Source organism: Myxine glutinosa, chromosome 4 (assembly GCF_964187855.1).
Source record: "Myxine glutinosa chromosome 4, kmMyxGlut1.1, whole genome shotgun sequence".
NCBI lineage: Eukaryota > Metazoa > Chordata > Myxini > Myxiniformes > Myxinidae > Myxine > Myxine glutinosa.
Window position 1 is genome coordinate 215,977,833 of NC_136264.1, and position 21,685 is coordinate 215,999,517.

At 45.6% G+C, this 21,685-nt stretch overlaps 1 protein-coding gene across 2 annotated transcripts in view; it reads left to right on the top strand.

Annotated features, from left to right (window-relative positions):
* The first annotated feature begins 255 nt into the window (after positions 1-255).
* Positions 256-21,685, top strand: part of CCNA2 (cyclin A2) — a 52,373-nt gene continuing 30,943 nt past the window's right edge. Inside the window, exons 1-5 of one of the 2 annotated variants that reach the window (XM_068114411.2) lie at positions 256-391; positions 585-791; positions 6,335-6,665; positions 6,792-6,919; positions 16,081-16,304. In XM_068114411.2, the coding sequence (XP_067970512.2) occupies positions 621-791; positions 6,335-6,665; positions 6,792-6,919; positions 16,081-16,304 (854 nt within the window). In that variant the 5' untranslated portion in view covers positions 256-391; positions 585-620. Of the gene's footprint in view, positions 493-584; positions 792-6,334; positions 6,666-6,791; positions 6,920-16,080; positions 16,305-21,685 lie in introns of both variants that reach the window. The other variant, XM_068114412.2, reaches the window with a different exon arrangement.

A 21,685-nucleotide genomic window follows, 5' to 3' on the forward strand; every position in this document is an offset into this window, starting at 1 on the left:
TCCCCACGGCACGTCGGCTATGACGTCACGCGTCGTCTGTTATTCTTTTGAAATCGAAACATCGGGCGGTGACGCCATCGGTGTGGAGTTATTTTTACAGTTATCAAATCGGATGCATTTTTACCTGCACGCTATTGTATTGACTACACCTGTGTGCGAAGTTGAGCGCGTGTTTCCACGTGCCCTGTAAGCGTGCATGTCGGCCGGAGGTTTGAACGCTCGTCACGTGGGCAGAAACACGCGTTCTCATTGGCTGGTGGCGCCGGTCGCGCTACATTTCAAATGTAAACTGCTCAGGCGGATGTTCGTCATCTCATGGCAGAGTCGGTGGGGTTCGGCGGGTGACCTGGATTAGGGGCTCTTGGGTCGTAGGTAGCTCTACTTACAACAGGTACATACATATATATATATATATTTGAAGGTGTACGTGTTTGTAGATAAAGGAGCAACACGACGATCGAAGCTCGGTATTCCGGTTCCTGCGACCTTGAGGTAGACGTGTAATGTAAGCCCCGCTACCCCCGAATCATTACCGACTTGATCCCCAATAACCCAAGGTACTCATTGTCCCTTCTCTACTCCAGGCGTGCTGGCTCACCTGATCCGCAGGTAGGGGCACCATGCTCGACCCCGAGGAAGACCGGGAGAACGCGTTCCGGGGACCGGGCCCCAAACGGCTAGAGAAGGGCCCTGCTCGGCCCAGGGCTCCATGCGGCCGACGCCAGGCGCTCGTATCGCTACCTGCGAACCTTCCACCTCGACTACCTGCAGCAGCAGCGGTTACCAAGCAGGTGTGTGTGTGTCGAGGATCGATGGGCATCGTGCTCGGGATTTTATTTAAACGAACTGCTCGCAGAATGGACCGCGCCATTTTTATCCGCCCTCGATACCTCATCCAAGCTTGGGGTGCCACCTGGTCTTCGTCACCACCTGGTCCTCGTGATGCAATCTTTACCTGGAGATTGAATAATGTTTGCATATGGTTACTTACCATCGGCTCGTAATAGTGTGGTGCGACCAGGTGCGATCAGCTGTGGCCAGGTGTGATCACGTGTTATCAGCTGTGATCAAGGTATTCATGATCTCCATGGTAAACATCCACATTGAGGTTTTGGATTCGTGGCCTGTCGATGTGCAGGTGATTTTGGAGTAGTTTGATGGAAACAGGTGTCGTGCAGGTGAAATTTTTTATCTTTGTAATGTTTTTTTGGAAGGTCACTTTATTTGACCAATGATCTCCATTTTGTTGGATTCGCAATTACTGCTCCAATGTATTATTTTCTGGCTGATACCTGCAGATCTCCATTTTGTTGGACTCGCAATTTCTGCTCCAATGTATTATTTTCTGGCTGATACCTGCAGATCTCCATTTTGTTGGACTCGCAATTACTGCTCCAATGTATTATTTTGCGGCTGATACCTGCAGATCTCCATTTTGTTGGACTCGCAATTACTGCCACCGTTTGGATCCACCGTTTGCCCTTCACGTGACTCGTGGTGGTCCCTCTCGGCTCTCCCCCCCGTTGGTATTTTTGTGCACATAAGATTGTTCACAGTTCTGTTTAAATATTATTTAAATATGTTTAACCTTTCCCCTTCAGTGTTTTATTCAGTGGTATATTACAACAAGCTGTTTTTCTTCCTATTTAAAAGGCTTTTCTCAATTTCCTCTCCAACTCATTCCACTTAAAAAAAAAAAATTCAATATCTTATACGTCTCCCTCACTACATGGTCTAAATTCACATTCATTCCATCCCTCCTCCATCGTTCTGAATCGGATTGCTAACTTGAAAATCACAACAAACCCAATTTGTTTTCAATGTTCGTCTTTCATTAATCATCCACTTTCTAAACTCCCCTCTTGCCCCTCCCATCCAAATCCCTCCCCTTGCCCCGCCACTCTTAAACTCCCCCCCTACCCCTCCACTCCTGAACTCCCCCCTTGCCCTTCCACTCCTGAACTCCCCCCTTGCCCTTCCCCTCCTAAACTCACCCCTCACTCCTCCCCTTCAAAACTCCCCCCCCAACCCCTCCCATTCAAATCTCCCCCCATACCATTCCTCTCCAATTCTCCCTCCTCCCCCCTCCTCCTCAAAGCTGCCTCCTCCCCACTTCGTCTCCCTTCTATCTCATACCTCCACCCCCCCCCCCCAACCTTCTTTCCTCTGCCCCCCCCTCAAACAACCCCTCACTGTGCCTCATCCCTTCACCTTCAAACCTTTCATCCTCCTCATCCTTCCCTTTCTTGGAACTCTTCTGCAATCGCTGACACACTAACAACTGCGCTCCCTACCTCCCCCTCTCATCCTTCATCTTACCCTACTCCTCCCCTCCCCTGTCCTGCACCCGATGCTCCTCCTCTCTCTTCATTAACGGTATGGACCTCAAACATCCGGGGCCTTCGCTCAAACCTGACTGATCTCTCCATACAGGTTGCTTCTGACAATCCAGACTTGATCTGCTTAACAGAGACTTTCCTCCTTCAAGATGTCTCTGATTCCTTAATATCTCTTCCTGGTTACTCCCTCCTCCGGTATGATAGACCTGAGCCTCGGCCTGGTGGTGGGGTGGCTATCTTTATCAAAAACTCTCTTCCTCACTCTCCTTGCACTGCCCTCTCTCCTCCTCACCCCCAGGAGTACCTCTGGCTACGGCTTCCTCTCCGCTCCCACCTTTAGTTAATATGTGTTCTGTACCGTCCCCCAAACAGTGACTCCATCTACATTTCACTGTCACAACATGGACCAACTTCTATCCACTCATCCCAACTCTCTCTTCCTCATATGTGGTGACTTCAATTGTCATCATGCCACCTGGTTGGGTGTGGGTTCCTCTCTCACCAGTCATGGCACCTCAGCAAAGGACTTCTGTGACTCGCTGGGATTGACACAATCTGTCAATTTCCCGACCCGGATCTCAGCCAATGGAGTATCTTCTCTTCTAGACTTGGTTATGGCTAATGTCTGCTGCTCTTCTTCTGCTCCAATCGGTTCTTCTGATCATGTGCTTGTCAAAGTGGACATCTCTCTGGCCATTCTCAGAGAGCCTCCTCAGCGTCGACGAGTCTGGCATTTCACTCAGGCCGACTGGGACGGTCTTCAAGCAGCCATCAATCGTCTGGATTGGTCTCCCATCTCCACTGCCTCTGACATCAATTCTTCTTGGGAATTCTTCCAAAGCAAACTGATCTCTCTCATGCATAGATTTATCCCATCTCGCCTTCAGTTGTCTTACCCTTCCTCCCGTCCATGGTACACTGAATCTTGTGCTGAGGCAGTTGCCCTGAAACAACTTGCCTTTGCCTCTTGGAAGGCTAATCCAACTGAAGGAAATCTCAGTTCCTTCCACCAAGCTCGGAACAAGTGTGTGTCTACCCTCAGGAGTGCCAGGAAGCACTATCTCTCCTCACTCAAGAATGAACTCTCAAACCTGTCTCCTTCCTCCAAATCCTGGTGGCGTCTGGTCAAATCCGTTTCTGGTGTTTGTTCCCCCTCCATCCCCTCCCTTACCTCAAATGGCCACACAGTTGACATCGCATGTGACAAAGCCGAATGCCTCAACTCTGTGTTTGCCTCAAAATCCTTAGTCCCAAACCCATCTCTCTGTTCCCACCTTTCCCAGTCGAACCAAACTGCTCCTGGACTCTGTGACCTTCTCTCCTGACAAGGTGGAGGAGTTTTTGTCAAACCTCGACTCTGATTCTGCAACTGGACCAGATGGCATCAGCCCACGGGTCCTAAAATCCTGCTCTGCCGCTCTATCTCACCCTCTCTCTGTTCTTTTCACCCTATCTTTTGCTCAAGGTCATCTGCCAGCATCCTGGAAATCAGCAAACATTACCGCTTTACACAAAAAAGGTGCAAAAACAGATCCTTGCAACTACAGACCAATCAGCCTGCTCCCAATTATCAGCAAAGTCATGGAATCCATCATTGCTTCGGATATGAAATCTTTCCTCTTCTCCAATGGCTTGATCTCTGATCATCAATTTGGTTTCAGACCAGGTCACTCTACTCTGGACATGCTGCTTCTGCTGTCTCAACAATGGATGGAGGTCCTCAATGCCAAACAGGAAATCAGAGCTGTCTCCCTTGACATATCACGTGCCTTCGATACGGTCTGGCACCCAGCTCTGCTCACCAAACTCTCCTCCTATGGTATCCATGGAAATCTCCATGCATGGCTTGCGGACTTCCTCTCTGGTCGTAGTCAACGTGTGGCCCTGAATGGATTTCTCTCATCTCCCCTTCCCGTTCAGGCTGGAGTTCCCCAAGGCAGTGTGCTGGGCCCTGTGCTTTTTCTGGTCTTTATCAACGATCTCTCCGACTCTCTGGAAAATCCTCTATCTCTTTGCTGATGACTCCACTCTCTGCCACTCCATTCCTCTTCCCTCAGATCGGCAGTCTGCAGCCTCCTCACTCTCTGAAGACCTGGACAAAATCACAGACTGGTCAAACATGTGGAACATGTCTTTCAATCCTGACAAATCTCACACTCTTACTATGTCTCTCCGAAAAGATCGACTGGACAACCCTCCCATCTACTTTCTCAACAATCCTCTCCAAGAAGTTCTGTCGCTCAAGCTTTTGGGTCTCACCATCTGCCATGATCTTTCTTGGGAAAACCACATTTCCAAGCTGGCCTCCAAAGCCAGTCGCCGACTGGGCATCCTCCGTCGTGTGAAGTCCTTCCTCGGCACACCTGAGCTCCTCACCACATACAAGGCTTTCATCTGCAGCTCAATGGAATACTGTTCTCCCCTATGGGCTGGTGCTCCTGCCTCGCACCTGGCTCGGCTTCACGCTGTTGAATCCAAAGCTTTCAGAATCATTGGAATCTCCCGCGATGAAGCTATCTCTGAGGGCCTTTCACTCACTCACCGCAGGCAGGTAGGTGGTCTTTCTGTCTTCTACCGACTCCTCTCCGGCCTTGCTCCCCCAGCTCTGTGCTCTGTCCCCCAAATATTCCTACAGGTCGCACAAGATCTGCCAGCCACCCTCTGATGGTTAAACTGCCGAAATCTCGGCTCTCTGCTCACCTTCACTCTTTCATTCCTCTTTTCTCCCGCCTCTGGAACAAACTCCCATACTCACTTCAATCACACTCCTCCCTCCAGGTCTTCAAAACAGCTGTTCACCACCATCTCTTATCTTCCCCCATCCAAAACCTTGATCTTTTCTACCCCCACTAATTCACCCCAGATCCACCTTGTTTGAAATTCCAACTTCTTTCCTGGAAGTCTTGGCAGTGTCCATACGTTTTATACCTCTCCCACCCCCCCCCCCCCCCCTTCCCATGCCTTCCCCCCAAAAAAGCCCTCTCCCTCCCACAGTTCTCTCGATGTCTCCATGTCTCTCGGTCCCTGCTCTCAAATGTTGTGTTTGTGTCCTTCCCCCTCTCTCCCCATCTTGTCTACCGCTCCCGATGTTATTTGTTTTGTGTGTCTGTTTGTCTTTCTGTGTGATTAATGTTCGCTCTTTCACGAGCCTCGATCTTGTATACAAAAAAAACAAAAAAAAACTGCTCCAATGTATTATTTTGCGGCTGGTACCTGCAGATCTCCATTTTGTTGGACTCGCAATTTCTGCTCCAATGTATTATTTTGCAGCTGATACCTGCAGATCTCCATTTTGTTGGACTCGCACTGACTGCTCCAATGTATTATTTTGCGGCTGGTACCTGCAGATCTCCATTTTGTTGGATTCGCAATTACTGCTCCAATGTATTATTTTATGGCTGATACCTGCAGATCTCCATTTTGTTGGACTCGCAATTTCTGCTCCAATGTATTATTTTGCGGCTGATACCTGCAGATCTCCATTTTGTTGGACTCGCAATTTCTGCTCCAATGTATTATTTTGCGGCTGATACCTGCAGATCTCCATTTTGTTGGACTCGCACTTACTGCTCCAATGTATTATTTTGCGGCTGATACCTGCAGATCTCCATTTTGTTGGACTCGCACTTACTGCTCCAATGTATTATTTTGCGGCTGGTACCTGCAGATCTCCATTTTGTTGGACTCGCACTGACTGCTCCAATGTATTATTTTGCGGCTGATACCTGCAGATCTCCATTTTGTTGGACTCGCAATTACTGCTCCAATGTATTATTTTGCGGCTGATACCTGCAGATCTCCATTTTGTTGGACTCGCAATTTCTGCTCCAATGTATTGTTTTGCGGCTGATACCTGCAGATCTCCATTTTGTTGGACTCGCAATTTCTGCTCCAATGACTCACGAAGCCATTACCTGGTGTAAATGAATTTAACTGGTGAAATGAGTGAGATTCTGACTTTGCTTTCCCTCTCTCTCTCCCATTACCTTGCTCAGGCTTCGCAATGCCTGACCATCGCGGGTGCGTCACTCGGGCAGCAGCCAAAGGTTTGTCATACCCAAAGGGTTGCGCCCCCGACCTGTGCCGTTGGGCCCGGCGAACAGCGGGGATTCGTGATCCACGTCGACGAGCAGGACGGATCGTCTTCCTCCGGCGTGGTCGCCGCCCCGGACCACGTCTTGGCGCAGCGTTCCAAATTCCCCACCGCAGGATGCGCCGCCGCTCCCCCCTCGAGATCCACGGTCCAGGACGATGCGTCGACAGGTGCCGAGAGGCGAGAGTCTCTGAACGCGTCGGCCGATGAGAGCATGGTAGATCTTAGCGTCGGTAGGTGACTGGCGGTGGTATTGACGTGTTTTCTGTTTGCCATCGTTGAGGATTCGACGATGCAAGTGATGGATTTATTGTCGAAGGGCATGTTTTCTGCTTCACTAATTCTGTGCTAATTGGCAGAATCTCCGATGATCTTCGATGAGGCGCTGAACACGACGAGCGAAGCCTCGGATACCCCATGTTCCGTCGACAGCGTCGGTCTCTCAGAGTATGCGGTGGATATTTACACCTATCAGCGAGAAGCGGAGGTACATGCTTGTCATTTCTTTGATTGCATCACATGACGGCCGTTCATAAGACTATTCACCGTGGGGAGTATTTTGTGTAATCGGGTGATTTACGGGATGTACCTTTACCCATCCATTGCTGCGATATCCGACATGATGTTACCTTCAGGGTAGGAAAGTATATTTAAATTATGATTTTAATGGATGCGCTGTATGTTTGCAGTCTACGTTTGTAAGGATTCATTTCCTTTATTTATTGCTGAATAGATGAACTTTTCGTGAACAAAGTAGAATGGACACTCGATAGAGCGCACACCTCCGCCAGACTGAACCGTTTGTTTTGTATCCCAATGAAAGGCCGGATCTGGATCCGGACCTGAAACCAAATCCAATCGCTTGTTCTTATTGCCGAACCAACTCCTCCACCTGGTTTTGGCCCAAGTCTTCTGCAACTTTTTGAAATGTCATGATGCACAGCGTTTTTGGCCCCACCACTCAATGGTGAAGAATCGCTTGAAGATTTGAAAATTCTCATATTCCGGATCTGGGTCTTCACCAAAATCTAATCGATATGTCCTTGTCACCCACCGAACCTGTCCACCAAATTTTGTCCGAATCCGTCCACAACATTTTGAGATATCCTGCTATACAAGAGTCCTCGATACAAGTTTTTATGCCTCCGAGGCATACGACGAGGTCACTTTATGCGACGAGGTCACCTGAGGCGTTGCGTTTTCAATTTCTGTCGATCCGTGATAGGTTTTTGTTACCACAATAATTTGACAACGGCTGAAGGGATACAAGTCCAACTTGGAACAGGTACTTATAATGATTTAAAGGTAAACTAAATAGGTTATGGAGTCAAGAGGTCAAAGGTCAGAAGTCCCGTTGGGTAACAATTCTCTCGCTGTGCTAACTTGTGACCCAGTGATGAGATTTTGACCAAAGTTGGTATAAGTATATATTATGATGCAAATATGAACTGATTATTTATCTGCATCAAAGGTCAGAGGTCATGTCAGGTAAAAAAAGTGATACATGAGAACAGCTGATTCATCTACATCAACAAGGGATTTGAATCATACTTGGTACGAGTATGTACTATGATCTAATGATGTCGGCGGAGGCATATCGGTTGACGTCACAACAACAACATGCATTTTAAGGCCATTTTCCCTGCTAGAGCGGGGGTTAGCCTTGCGGTCCCCATGACAATCTTCTCCATTTTGCCCTATTTTCTGCATCTCCCCTTGTTAACCCCCTTGCCCGCATTTCGTATTCCACCATCTTTAGCCAAGTCTTTCTCTGTCTTCCCTGTCCTCTACTTCCTTCTACATTCATTTCCATCACTCTTCTCAACCAGTCACTTCCATCCTTCCTCAACACATGACCAAACCATCTCAACCTGTTTCTCTTCACAGCATCAATCACAGGCTCTATTCCCATCATCTTTCGCAATTCATCATTTGTCTTCCTCTCTCTCAACGATACTCCGCCCATCCACCGAACCATTCACATTTCCACCCTTTCAAGCCTTCGTTGCTGCTCTCCGTTCATTACCCATGTCTCGCTCCCATAAATCATAACACTTCTCACACATGCAGCACACACCTTTCCCTTCAGCTTCAACGACACTCCCCTCATCATCAGCACGCCACTCAGTTCCCGAAAATTCTTCCATGCACATCTCATTCGAGCAACCGTTGCCGAGTCTGATCCACCTTCTCCATTCAGCATGTCTCCGAGGCAGCAAAATGTTTTCACGCTGTCTCCAAGATCCAACCCAACATTTCCTCCATCTGCAGCTCCCTCTGTGCACACCTTACATTTGAATGTAGCTGCCACACTGGTTAATGACCCTCTCAAACCACGACATTTTTGATGAATCCACTCAACGCACATTGTACATTGAATGGAATTCACTCCGACACCCTTCCTGCACACAGCACACGGCCACTTCCCAGTTCCTTCCACCTCACCACATGCTTTACCACTTGCCATCACCTTCGTCTTTCCGATATTCACCTTCAGACATTTTGTCTCCATGCATTCCTTCCACTTGTTCATCTTTTCCTTCAGTCCATCCATACTTTCCGCAATCAACACCAGATCATCTGCATACAACTCCCACGGTAAACCCTCCTTTATTGTCTGAGCCAGCACCTCCATCACAGCTACAAATAGTAGTGGACTTAGTACCGACCCCTGATGCATTCCCACCTTCACCTCAAACTCACCACTGTTCCCGTCCTTACGTCGAAGTCGAACGTCGAAGAATGCCATTCAAATCTAGTTTTCGGTATGTTGGCGTTGATCAATCAACACTTTTTCTGATACAAATAGGAACTTGGTAGAGTTAGGTATGAAAAAGGCTAAAAAAAAAAAAAAAAAAAAGGAAACGAAGAAAAGAAAAAAAAATGCTCCGTCTCATTTTGCACTTGTACACCGATTTACTATGGGAGCGGCAGGGAGGGTCATGTTATCCATTAGTCCCCTACCGGTGTACACCGGAGAGGACTACAGGTTTGCACGCCGTCAGTCTGTCACGCAAAGAACAGTTTTCCGGACCTTTTTTCTAAACTCTTAATGCTAATGATTTCAAACTTTGTAGATGGTTTCCTCATGATAAGTTACAGATCAAGTTTGAACTTCAGGACGTTTCGATAATTTTTGACAAAGTTATGGCACTTTGATCTTTGATAATTCTGATGATCCTTAACTCAGTGCCATTTTAAGTTTTAATTTCCTTTAAAAAAGATTTTCTCTGCAATAAAAGGACCGCTTGTGATCAAATTTTCGCCGTAGGGGGGGGACTCGGTCTGTAGAATATTTTAATGGTAATTATGACGTCACAGGTCACGTGGTTCGGCCGCCATATTGTTTTTTGTGAAAACACGAAAACCCATTTTTCTCTGCAACGGCTGAACATATTGAGGCCAAACTTTGCAGGCAGAATCGCATACCCATGACGAACAAAAAGGTCCGAGCATGACGTCATGCGTCACATTGTTTCAGAGTTATGACGTTTTTAAGCATGAACCTTTAAAACCTAGCTCCTCTGTCATTTTTGATCCAATCGAGGGGAAACTTCACAGATCTGTTCAGCATGTCGGTCTACTAAAATGTCCTTTTGGAATTTGCGATAGGGCACGTGGTTTGGCAGCTATCGTTAGTTAAACGAAAATATTTTTAAAATGGATATCTTGTTTATTCTCGAGTGCTCCTCAAGCCGCACCGCGCGCCCTCAGCCTCGTTTCGCGAACGTCAAAAGCACGACATAGCGCGTGCTTTCGGGAGGGGCGGAGCCAAACCAAGCTATATATATATATATATATATATGTATATATATATATATATGTATATGTGTATATGTATATATGTATATATATCGCACACGCACACACATTGATCGTGAACATGAAAATATAATAAATTACTGATGTATAGGGACTTGGATGGTTCTTTATCAACAACTTATTTTCTCGTGTTTCTGCTGACCTGTCTGCAAGGTGTTTAAATCGAAGTCCCGAGTGCGAATCACAGGTGAGCCCGTCCTGAGGTAATTAGCGATTGGGAACGATTCAGAACCTGTGGGTAAATAACCCTTGGTAATTTCCCTAACCGTTTTCTGGACAACAGACACGGCAGGGGACATGTATTGCAGCGCAATACTCAGAATTTCCCCCCCCCCCCTTTTTTTAAGGGCATTTTCCCTGCTGGAGCAGGGGTTAGCCTTGCGGGCCCCATGACAATCATCATGGTTTCCTTTTTGAGGCAATGTTTTTATGGCCGGATGCCCTTCCTGACGCCAACCCTTTAGTCGCCTCTTACGACGCGCAGGGATAAGGTGTACCTATTCTAAACCGGGGCACACAGCGCAATACTCAGAATGCTTGTTATTATTGCCAATTATTATTACTATTAATTCTTGTGTTAGATCAGGTCATTGAAAAGATGCCTTGCCATTTTAAATTCCTGATAATAAAATTTACTTCCGTGAGGGTGTCGGAGCTTTGTTATAATGTCATGTCATTAATGATGGGCTGAAACAGTTTATTCGACGGCGCAGCCTCGTGAAGATCAAGGATTGTCAAATGGAGAAGATTGTCATGGGGACCGCAAGGCTAACCCCCGCTCTAGCAGGGAAAATGGCTGTTGTTGCAACCTCGTGGGCATGCCAAAGTCTGAAGCTTCAGCCAAGTGTCCTGTGTGCTTGTATGTGCTTTATTTATGAGACATCCTACGGATGTAAATGAACACTCATTTAGCTCTGCACCCGTTGCACATCACATGCAGCGAATTTCACATCCATCCGCCTTGTTTTTTAAAATAATAATAAAAACGCTTTTGTACTCCGCCCATGAGGTTGTTTGCAAGCCACTGTCTACAATTCCAATGGAGGAGACGCAATTACTCTTTTATGGAAAATGTTTTTCAAGTTTATTTTATCCTCAAAAAAAAAACAGACCGGAGTGATCACACATTCGTGTTAAAAGGTTGGTCCGTGGATCCTACCTTCATGAAGGGGGACAGACATCTGTAAAAACTCACACAAACTGACTGTTTTATGTGGTAAATGTTAGAACAGGTCATTGAAAGGATCAGACTGTGCATGACGTTATAACATGTTAGATCCGATCATTGAAAAGCTTAGATTGTGCATGACATTATAACATGTTAGATCCGATCATTGAAAAGCTTAGATTGTGCATGACATTATAACATGTTAGATCCGATCATTGAAAAGCTTAGATTGTGCATGACATTATAACCTGTTAGATCAGATCATTGAAAGGATCAGAACATGCATGCCATTATAACATGTTAGATCAGATCATTGAAAGGATCGGAACATGCATGACATTATAACATGTTCGATCAGATCGTTGAAAGGATCAGAGCATGTATGACATTATAACATGGTAGATCGGATCATTGAAAAGATCAGAACATGTATTGACATTATAACATGCTAGATCAGATCATTGAAAGGATCGGAACATGCAAAGGATCGGAACATGCATGACATATTTTTAACCCCGATTTTTTTTTTCTTCTTTTTCTTTCCGTGAACACGTTTTAGTCGCAACATAACAAATATCATTTGTGCCAATTTTGGTCACAATCCAATCGGTGGTTTGGGAAAAGAAGCCGCAAGTTGACGGACCGACGACGCGCCATCGCATACCGTAAGCTCCCCGGAACTTTGTTCCAGGTGAGCTAAAAACCAGTATCCACGTTTACATGACTACTTCTCACGACACCTACAGATCAAATTTCAGTGCTTTCATGCCAGCAACCTCGCAACTTGTAATCACAGAACGCTCCCTACAAATTAAACTACAAATTGATAATCGTCCAGAAACAGTTGCTGCTTTGATTCTTTTTTTTTTAAAGCATTAAGTTTAAGAGGAAGAAAAAAAAAAAAAAAAAGCAATAAGAAACCCGCATTTTGGGTTGACGACCAACGACACATGCACGCACACACATGCGCACACACAAGAAGATGGATGCGCACACCTACCTTTTGAGTCCTGGGAGGACTCTATTCCACCTCCTTAAAACCTGCATCTGGAGATATAACATGCAACTTACCCCATCGATGCAAAATTTTACAAATATCATCGAACACGACTGTTGCATATACTTTGAAAATGATGACATTGTATGGCACGTGGTTTGGCAGCCATCTTGGATAGAAAAATTAACCTTATCCGATCAACACGAAACTTCACAAACGTGGTCCCCTACCCATACATATGCAGAGTGTACATTTTTTAAGGTCATGTGGTATGGCAACCATATCAGCTTGAAAGCTGATATTAACCCCCCCCCCCTTCTCTGAAACCGCTTCACCGATCGATGTGAAACCTGTCATGTCTGGTGAAAATGTGATACTTGAAAACAGCTGAAGGGATTTAAATAAAACCTTTTTTTTTTTTTTTTTTTTTTTTTTTTTTTTTTTTTTTTTTTGAGGATGGTGAATGAGGGCATCTACCTGTTGTGCGACTATGCAGAGGCATATTGGCGACAGTCACATTGCTCTAGTTATTTTTATATTTTTATGTTGGAGGCTCCAGTCAGACTGTTTTGTCCTCATCGAGGCCAGGCCTCAAATAAAAGAAGAGAAGTAAGTGTATGATGATTGTTTGCAAGAAAGAGGTTGAAGCTAGGCCATTAACTAAAGTTTGAGTGAGACGGGCAGTAAGACCAGCAAACCTGACACGGAGAGTGTAAGATGGTTGTGGGCACCTCCAAGTCAGGACGGTAGTACTACCCTGGGTGGTTGCTGTCTACAACCTACTATCTAAAAAAAAACTTGTGAAAAGTGATTGTTTTGGTCACTTTCAACTTGCAGAAATAAACTGTGATTGCAGATGAAAGCAAAACAGACCACTGAACATGAAAACCATGTTTCTAACTGAAACCAGTGAGCTAAACAGCCTCCCTGGGCTATGGTAATCTAAGGTGGAGGTAACGACTAATCACTGGTGCCGCTCGCTACCTACGTTTGACCACAGTGGGGTTCACGCCAGTTATAGATACCGCTCCATGGGTGTGTTCCATTACCAAGCAAACACCTGAGCCATTAAAAAAAAGTTTTGTGTACATACTCTGGGCACACTGTATGGAAGAGCTAGTATACAGAGTCAGGACATAGCAGACAAAAAACGGGATGCAAAACATGCATGGGGGTGGACAAGATGGACACAAGGAAACTTGGAGGCAAAATTGGAATGAGGAGGGATTTGGGTGGTGTTAACTAGGGTAGAAAAGATCATGGTTTTGGTTTGGAGACGATCCGAGATGGTGGTGAACAGCAGTATTGAAGAGCTGGATGTTATTGGATGCGATATCCACAAACCCCCATTTGTCACTGATGGGTGTTGGTAGATATTTCACCTGAAATGAGCAATTTTTTGGAGTGTGTGTTGGTAGAAATGGTAATTCAGTGAGTAGATGTCGCAATGGGTGGAGCTGGTAACCTTGATAACCTCATTCCATTCTGCCAGCTAAGATTTCCAATCGGAGCTTGTACCTCAAGTACTGCTCGGGAGTGCAGGATGATGATGTGAAAGCTCGGCTGGTAAACGGGTTTCGGCATGTTTTGGCCTGCACCCTCACGGAAGATCACCAAAGTTGTTTCCATGCAAACTGACCACCTCCAGACACCTATCCCTCTCCACATCGTTTCTTCAGCCCCTGACCTCCCCAAACCCCGCTCCCCACCCCCCTCCCTCCCTCCTACCTCTCTATACTCCCCATAGCTTTGCTTTTGGCGACTTCCATTCAGTATTTCCCAGAGCATTTCATTCTGGTTTCCCATTCGATGATCCACATATTAGTAGTTTGTTTCGCTTTGAGATATCGGTTTTGATTCGTCGTGAGTATAGTGCACGGAAAATATCGTCCAAACCGATTTTTGGGGGAAATGTTTTCGATTTTTCTAAGGGGTCTAAAGTGGTTTCAGGGTCTTGAAGGTCATAAATTGGTCTATAGTGTTTAATGGTCTAACGCTCTTAAAATTACCTAATTGGGTTTAAATGGGTCCAAGGGTGAAAGAGCAAAAGGTCAAAAGTGTCAATGGTCTTAAATTGTTCAAAAGGTCTTAAAGTTAATAGATCTGAACAGTTTTGGAGAAGGTGTATATATATCTCAAAGGTTCTAAATGGGTATGAAGGTGTCTAAAGCATGTAAAGAAAGGCCTTGGTGGTGTAAAAGGTCTAATGGGGTCTGAAGGATGTAAAGGAGTGCAGCGTCGTGAAGACGTTAACTCAGGAGTGCAACACGGCAAAAAAGGGCCAAATGATCTCGTGACTTTAAAATCCCTATTCCGGTGCATCGTGGTTAAAAATCTGATTAGAGCATGTTTAGTTGCGATTTACCTTGGGAGCTCAATGCAGTAAGGTCACAAACGACAGCAAAACAACTCGCCTTGTGAGGTGACTGTTGGAGATCTACGTGCTGGCTTGGATATGGCGGCACTTGGGATGCGCGGCAAGCATTGTGTTTAGGGATGTACCCACGTTTGGGATGCTATGGCCGGCCCACTGCTTTTTTTTTTTCGCCCTTCTGACTTGTTTCTTTGAATATTTGTGTTTAATCTGAGCGATTTGTAATTTTCAAACTTCAGCTTGTGTGAACTTATGGTGGCCCTGGTTAAAACGCACCAGTTGTCAACTTGATTAAATGAGGTATTCATTCAAAATCTGTTTTGTTGTCAGACAATCGGAACGCACTCTCAAAACGACTGTTGGTTTATGTATTTTCTACAAACTTTTTTTTTTCTTCACCTTCGAGTTTTGTCCGATGAGCAGTAAATTTACCTTTTGATCATTTTTTTTTTTTTCTCCACTATTTTCATCCCCAAAAAGGTATTTGCTTTCCTCTCACACTACACACACACTTTTGTTTAAACGTGACCACAACCTTCACCACCAATGATGCACCAATGTTTGTTCACGGCATTAGAAAAATCGTGATCTAAGGTGGTCCACGCCTGCCTTCTAGCAAATTTAAATTGGTTTAAAATACTTTTGTCGGTGTAGTAGTATACCGCTTTATTCTCCCCAGGTGAGCGCCCTGGGGTATTTCCCCTATTTTTTTAGATATATCTCAAATATAGTCGTATATAGTCATATATTTGACTATATATGACTATATATGGTCTCAAATATAGTCATATATTTGATATATCAAAAAATAGGGGAAATACCCCAGGGCGCTCACCTGGGAGAATAAAGCGGTATACTACTACACCGACAAAAGTATTTTAAACCAATTTAAATTTGCTAGAAGGCAGGCGTGGACCGGACCACCTTAGATCACGATTTTTCTAATGCCGTGAACAAACATTGGTGTATATATACAGTACATCTGCTTTCTCTGCAAAAAAAATAAAAAAATTGCATGTCTGCCTTTAAGGTTGTTCCAAACCAAGAATGTGGTTGCCTTGTATATTTCCTATTTGGCCTGGGTACCAGTGCACCTGTGATGCAAGATATATGATGGTGGTCGATGACGATGGTGCAAATTGGAAGGGGAGTGATTGGGGAAGGTGGCAATTTGAGGGCAGGGAAGGATTAAAAAGTTAAGGAAGAGGAGGGGTTTTTTTTTTGTTTTTTACTTTTGCCTTTGTCCGTGCATTCCTTTTCACCGCCCCCAATCCTCCTTCCCTCCAGAAACGCTGTCTATGTAGGTCCGACTACATGCGCAAGCAGCCCGACATCACGTGTATGATGCGTGCTATTTTGGTGGACTGGCTCGTGGAGGTAGCTGAAGAGTACAAGCTGCAGAACGAGACTCTCTACCTGTCGGTGGGCTACATCGATCGCTTTCTTTCCACCATGTCAGTACTACGTGGAAAGCTACAGCTTGTGGGCACTGCAGCCATGTACCTTGCCTCGTGAGTAATGGACATTCGACCGCATGCTGTGAAATGTTCAGTGCCATCATCTACAAAGGGGCAATTCCACGACGTTACGGAGTGACACTTTGAGTCATTTTTGTGAACTTTGATTGCTCCAGCACAGCGATAAAGCCACCAGTACCTACTCTCTATATATCTTATTGTAAAGGAAGAATTGCACTTTACAGAGATATTAATGGAGTTCCTGCAAGTTGGACCATTGTCAAGTAATTAACATTCAAAAACTGTTACGGAGTGACACTGTCTTTTGTCATTTATTAAACAATAACAACATTTATTGAAAACTCTGCTCTCACAATAGTTATAAAATTGTAATGAAATACTGGGAAGATACACTAATAGTTGTACCTTCAGTACAGGGGTTTCAAAATTCCAGACATGACCTAATTACTCTGAAATAATTACAATAGTCCCGTTACGGAGTGACGAAAAATCCCGTTACGGAGTGACGAGTCAATTTTGAGATTTCTCCCAAAGCAACAAATCATTTCTAGATTACGCCAGACTTTCATTCTGAACCCAGCTGACTTGTGCTGGCGTTTCAACATCTAACACTTTAGAAAATAATCAAAATCTGAACTGAGAAAATATACAACAAACATATACAAAAGTTAAGAAATAGACTAAAGAAATTGAGAACAATTTACGAGTGGATGACCAGAAACAAAACAAAGTTTGGAATTAATCAGTTGGCCACATCACAAAACTTCACATGACTGCCCTGCAAAAGTTTCCCTTTCCCAAAGGACATTCAGCAAATACATAATGATTGCGATGGTCGAGGGATGGCTGAAGAAGGAATCTGACGACTTGGTTGGAATCAATCCAGGATTTATCTTCCACCTCTGGGAATGTATATGCCAAGTCAGATAGGCCGGCTTTTTGCAAAAATGATGCCTCCAAACAACCATCTACTATCTGAGTCACCTGGCCAACAAACAACTTCTTAGATTTTTTTGTGACATACTGCAGTCACAAAGTCACCAGGGTGCACTTGGGGTTGACTGTCTGACCTGGGGTGCTCAGCAGGTGCTGGACTAGCAGTATTTTGACATTCCAAGGATGATACATGGCACTCGGGGTGAAGACTCACCAATTCAAATTGTTCCGCTGTTGAGTATATAGAGGCGCTCACAACATATTTCCTCACAGGTTTCACACAGTGTGTTTGGTGTGTATTCGGAAGCGACTTCACTAACTGCCAGCGCTCGTCCAATTGCGACTGGCACTTCTCAATGTCTCCTGCTGCGATTAATAAAACTTAACTTTTTGCACTGTGCCGCTGCTTCGTGGAAGAAGGATTCTGCATCAGATACAGGATCCCCAGCCAGATTTGCCAACCAAACTCTCCTCTTTACCTCACCTTTTTAGAGTTTTACCAAACTCTTTGATGTGGAAAAGTTCTGCGCTTGCGCAAGATTGGAGGTCTCGTCTCTTCAAAGCTGTCCATGCACGCTCACTTTCGAAGTTAAGTAACTTTTCACAATTGTTTTTGTCGAAACTGGTCTTGTATGTACCTATTGGGGTGTCTTTAATAGTATTCTTGGCATTGGTTTTTCATACCTGTGTACAGAATCGTCAGTCTTTCTCATCGTGTATTCTGAGGCCTAAGTGTAGTAATAGGCTACTGTGTCCAACCTTGGCTTTAGGCTTTGTTTTTGTCTCAGCGGTTCTCCGATCGCGCTGCAATTTTTTTCCGGTCTATTTTTCACGGTCTTTTCATCCCATACTTCCTTGTTTTAAAATCTCAAAAAAAAAAACCCAAAAACATTTCCTTCCGTTTTTATTCGTTCTTAGTTGTTCGTTCGTTCATTCTTCGACCACGCTGTTTGTGATCACGTTGTTAAAAAATGTCAGCTGAACCCTGAAGACCTGTATTCTGTCATATTCTATAACACCTTTTTCTTCTTCTTCTATAAAAGAATGCTTTCGACTTGCTCACCAAATCCATTCATTCCAAAAAAAAATTCCATCTCTTATAGTGCATCTTTCATTCATTCCCTAAACTCTCCAGCACTCCATCCTCCCTCCAGCGTCCTCAAACGTATTTTTGACTCGAATGTCTCAAACTCATTTTGCAATAAATGTTCGTTTCCCATTAATCGTACATTTTTCAAAATCCCATTTCCCATCACCCCTCCCCTCTAAATCTACCCCCTTGCCCATCCCCTCCAAATCATCCCCATCACCCATCTCTTTCAAATCTTCCCCCTTGTCCCTCCCCTCCAAATCTTCCCAATCACCCATTCCTTTCAAATCTCCCCCCACACCCCTCCCCTCCGAGACTCTCCCTCGCTCCTCCCCTCCTAGACTCCCCTCTCACCCCTCCCCCTCAAAGCGTCCTCCCCGCTTCTTCCCCCTTCCAACTTTCACCTTCATCTCCCTCAACCTTCTGCCTCGCTCTTCCCCCTCGTCAAATAACACCTCACTGCGCCTCTCCCAATCACCATCAAACCTTTTGTCTGCCCCATCCTTCCCTTTCTCCAAGCTATTCTGTAATCTCTGACACACCTTCAACAGCTCTCCCTACCTCTTCCTCCTCTTCCACATCTTACCCTACCGCTCCCCCCCCCCCCCCCCTGTTCTGTATCCGATGCTCCCCCTTCCTCTTCCTTAACAGTATGGACCTCAAACATCCGGGGCCTTCGCTCAAACATGTCTGATCTCTCCGTACAGGTTGCTTCTGACAAACCAGACATGATCTGCTTAACAGAAACTTTCCGCCTTCATGATGTCTCTGATTCCTTGGTGTATCTCCCAGGTTACTCCCTACTCCGGTATGATAGACCTGAGCCTCGTCCTGGAGGTGGGGTTGCTATCTTTATAAAAAAACTCTCTTCCTCACTCGCCCTGCACTGCCCTCTCTCCACCTCACCCCCAGGAATACCTTTGGCTACGGCTTCCCCTTCGCTCCCACCTTTTGTTCATATGTGTGTTGTACCGTCCACCAAACAGTGATGACTCCATCTACATCTCGCTGTCTGAGAATATGGACCAACTTCTATCTACCCATCCCAACTCTCTCTTCCTCACATGTGGTGATTTCAACTGTCACCATGCCAGTTGGCTGGGTGTGGGTACCTCTCTCACCAGCCATGGCTCTTCAGCAAAGGACTTCTGTGACTCACTGGGACTGACACAATCTGTCAATTTCCCGACCCGGATTTCAGTCAACGGAGCATCTTCTCTTCTGGACTTGGTTATGACTAACTTCCCTGAAAATGTCTGCTGCTCTTCTTCTGCTCCAATCGGCTCTTCTGATCATGTGCTTGTTAAAGTGGACATCTCTCTGACCATTCTCAGAGAGCCTCCTCAGCGTCGACGAGTCTGGCATTTCACTCAGGCCAACTGGCACGGTCTTCAAGCAGCCATCAATCATCTGGACTGGTCTCCCATCTCTACTGCCTCTGACATAAATTCTTCCAAAGCAAACTGCTCTCTCTCATGCACAGATTTATCCCATCTCGTCTTCTGTTGTCATACCCTTCCTCCCGTCCATGGTACACGGAATCTTGTGGTGAGGCTATTGCCCAGAAACAACTTGCTTTCGTCTCCTGGAAAGCAAATCCAACGGAAGGAGATCTCATTTCCTTTCACAAAGTCCGAAACAAGTGTGTGTCCACCCTCAGGAGAGCCAGGAAACAATATCTCTCCATTCTCAGGACCGAACTCTATCTGTCTCCCTCTTCCAAATCCTGGTGGCGTCTGGTCAAATCTGTTTCTGGTGTTTGTTCCCCCTCCATCCCCTCCCTCACCTCAAATGGCCACACGGCTAACTCCGCACGTGAAAAAGCTGAATGCCTCAATTCTGTGTTTGCCTCTAAATCTTGTCCCAAACCCATCCCTCTCTGTACCCACCGTACCCAGTCGTACCCAGCTGCTCCTGGACTCTGTGTCCTTTCCTCCTGACAAGGTGGAAAAGTTTCTGTCAATCCTCGACTCGGATTCTGCAACTGGACCTGACGGCATCGGCCCACGGGTCCTAAAATCCTGTTCCGCTCTTTCACTCCCTCTCTCTGTTCTCTTCACCCTCTCTTTTGCTCAAGGTCATCTTCCATCTGCTTGGAAATCTGCCAACATCACCGCTTTGCACAAAAAAAGGTGCAAAAACAGATCCCAGCAACTACAGACCAATCAGCCTTCTCCCATTTATCAGCAAAGTCATGGAATCCATCATTGCTTCAGATATGAAATCTTTCCTCTTCTCCAATGGCTTGATCTCTGATCATCAATTTGGTTTCAGACCTGGACACTCTACTCTGGACATTCAAGGTCACTCACTCAAGTCACTCAAGCTTTTGGGTCTCTCTATCTGCCATGATCTTTCCTGGGAAAACCACATTTCAAATCTGGCCTCCAAAGCCAGTCGCCGACTGGGCATCCTCCGTCGTGCGAAGTCCTTCCTTGGCACACCTGAACTCCTCACCACATACAAGGCTTTCATCCGCAGCTCAATGGAATACTGCTCTCCCCTCTGGGCTGGTGCTCCTGCCTCGCACCTAGCTCGTCTTCACGCTGTTGAAACCAAAGCGTTCAGAATCATTGGAATCTCCCGCGATGAAGCTAACTCCAAGGGCCTCTCACTCACTCACCGCAGGCAGGTTGGTGGTCTTTCCATCTTCTACCGACTCCTCTCTGGCCTTGCCCCCCCAGCTCTCTCTGGGCTCTGTCCCGCAAATATTCCTACAGGTCGCACAAGATCTGCCTGCAACCCTCTTATGGTCAAACTGCCAAAATCAAGACTCGCTGCTCACCTTCACTCCTTCATTCCTCTTTTCTCCCGCCTCTGGAACAAATTCCCTCACTCTTCAATCCCACTCCTCCCTCCAGGTCTTTAAAACAGCTGTTCACCACCATCTCTTATCTTCCCCCATCCAAAACCTTGATCTTTTCTACCCCTGCTAATTTCACCCCAATTGCACTTTTTTGAAATACCAACTTCTGTCCTGGAAGTCATTGGTGTCCTTGTGTTTTATACTTCTCCCTCCACCCCCCCCCCCCCTTCCCATGCCTCCTCCCCCCAAGCCCTCTCCCTTCCACACATCTCCCTGCTCTCAAATGTTGTGTTTGTGTGCTTCACCTTCTCTCCCCATCTTGTTTTCCGCTCCCGCTTTTTGTGTGTTTTGTTTGTCTGGTTGATTTGTTTGTGAAGTAAATGTTAGCTCTTTCACGAGCCTCGATTCAGTATACAAAAAAAAAAAAAAAAAACCTCCTATCCCATCAACGGTGCCCTTACCGTGAGATGTGGCAAAGAAATTCGAGGATAATTGAATCGTGAACAATTCTTGAAGGAATGTTAGATTGGAAAACAAGAATTTCTGTTTAAATTGACTGGCTGCCCCATCAGAAAAAAAGTC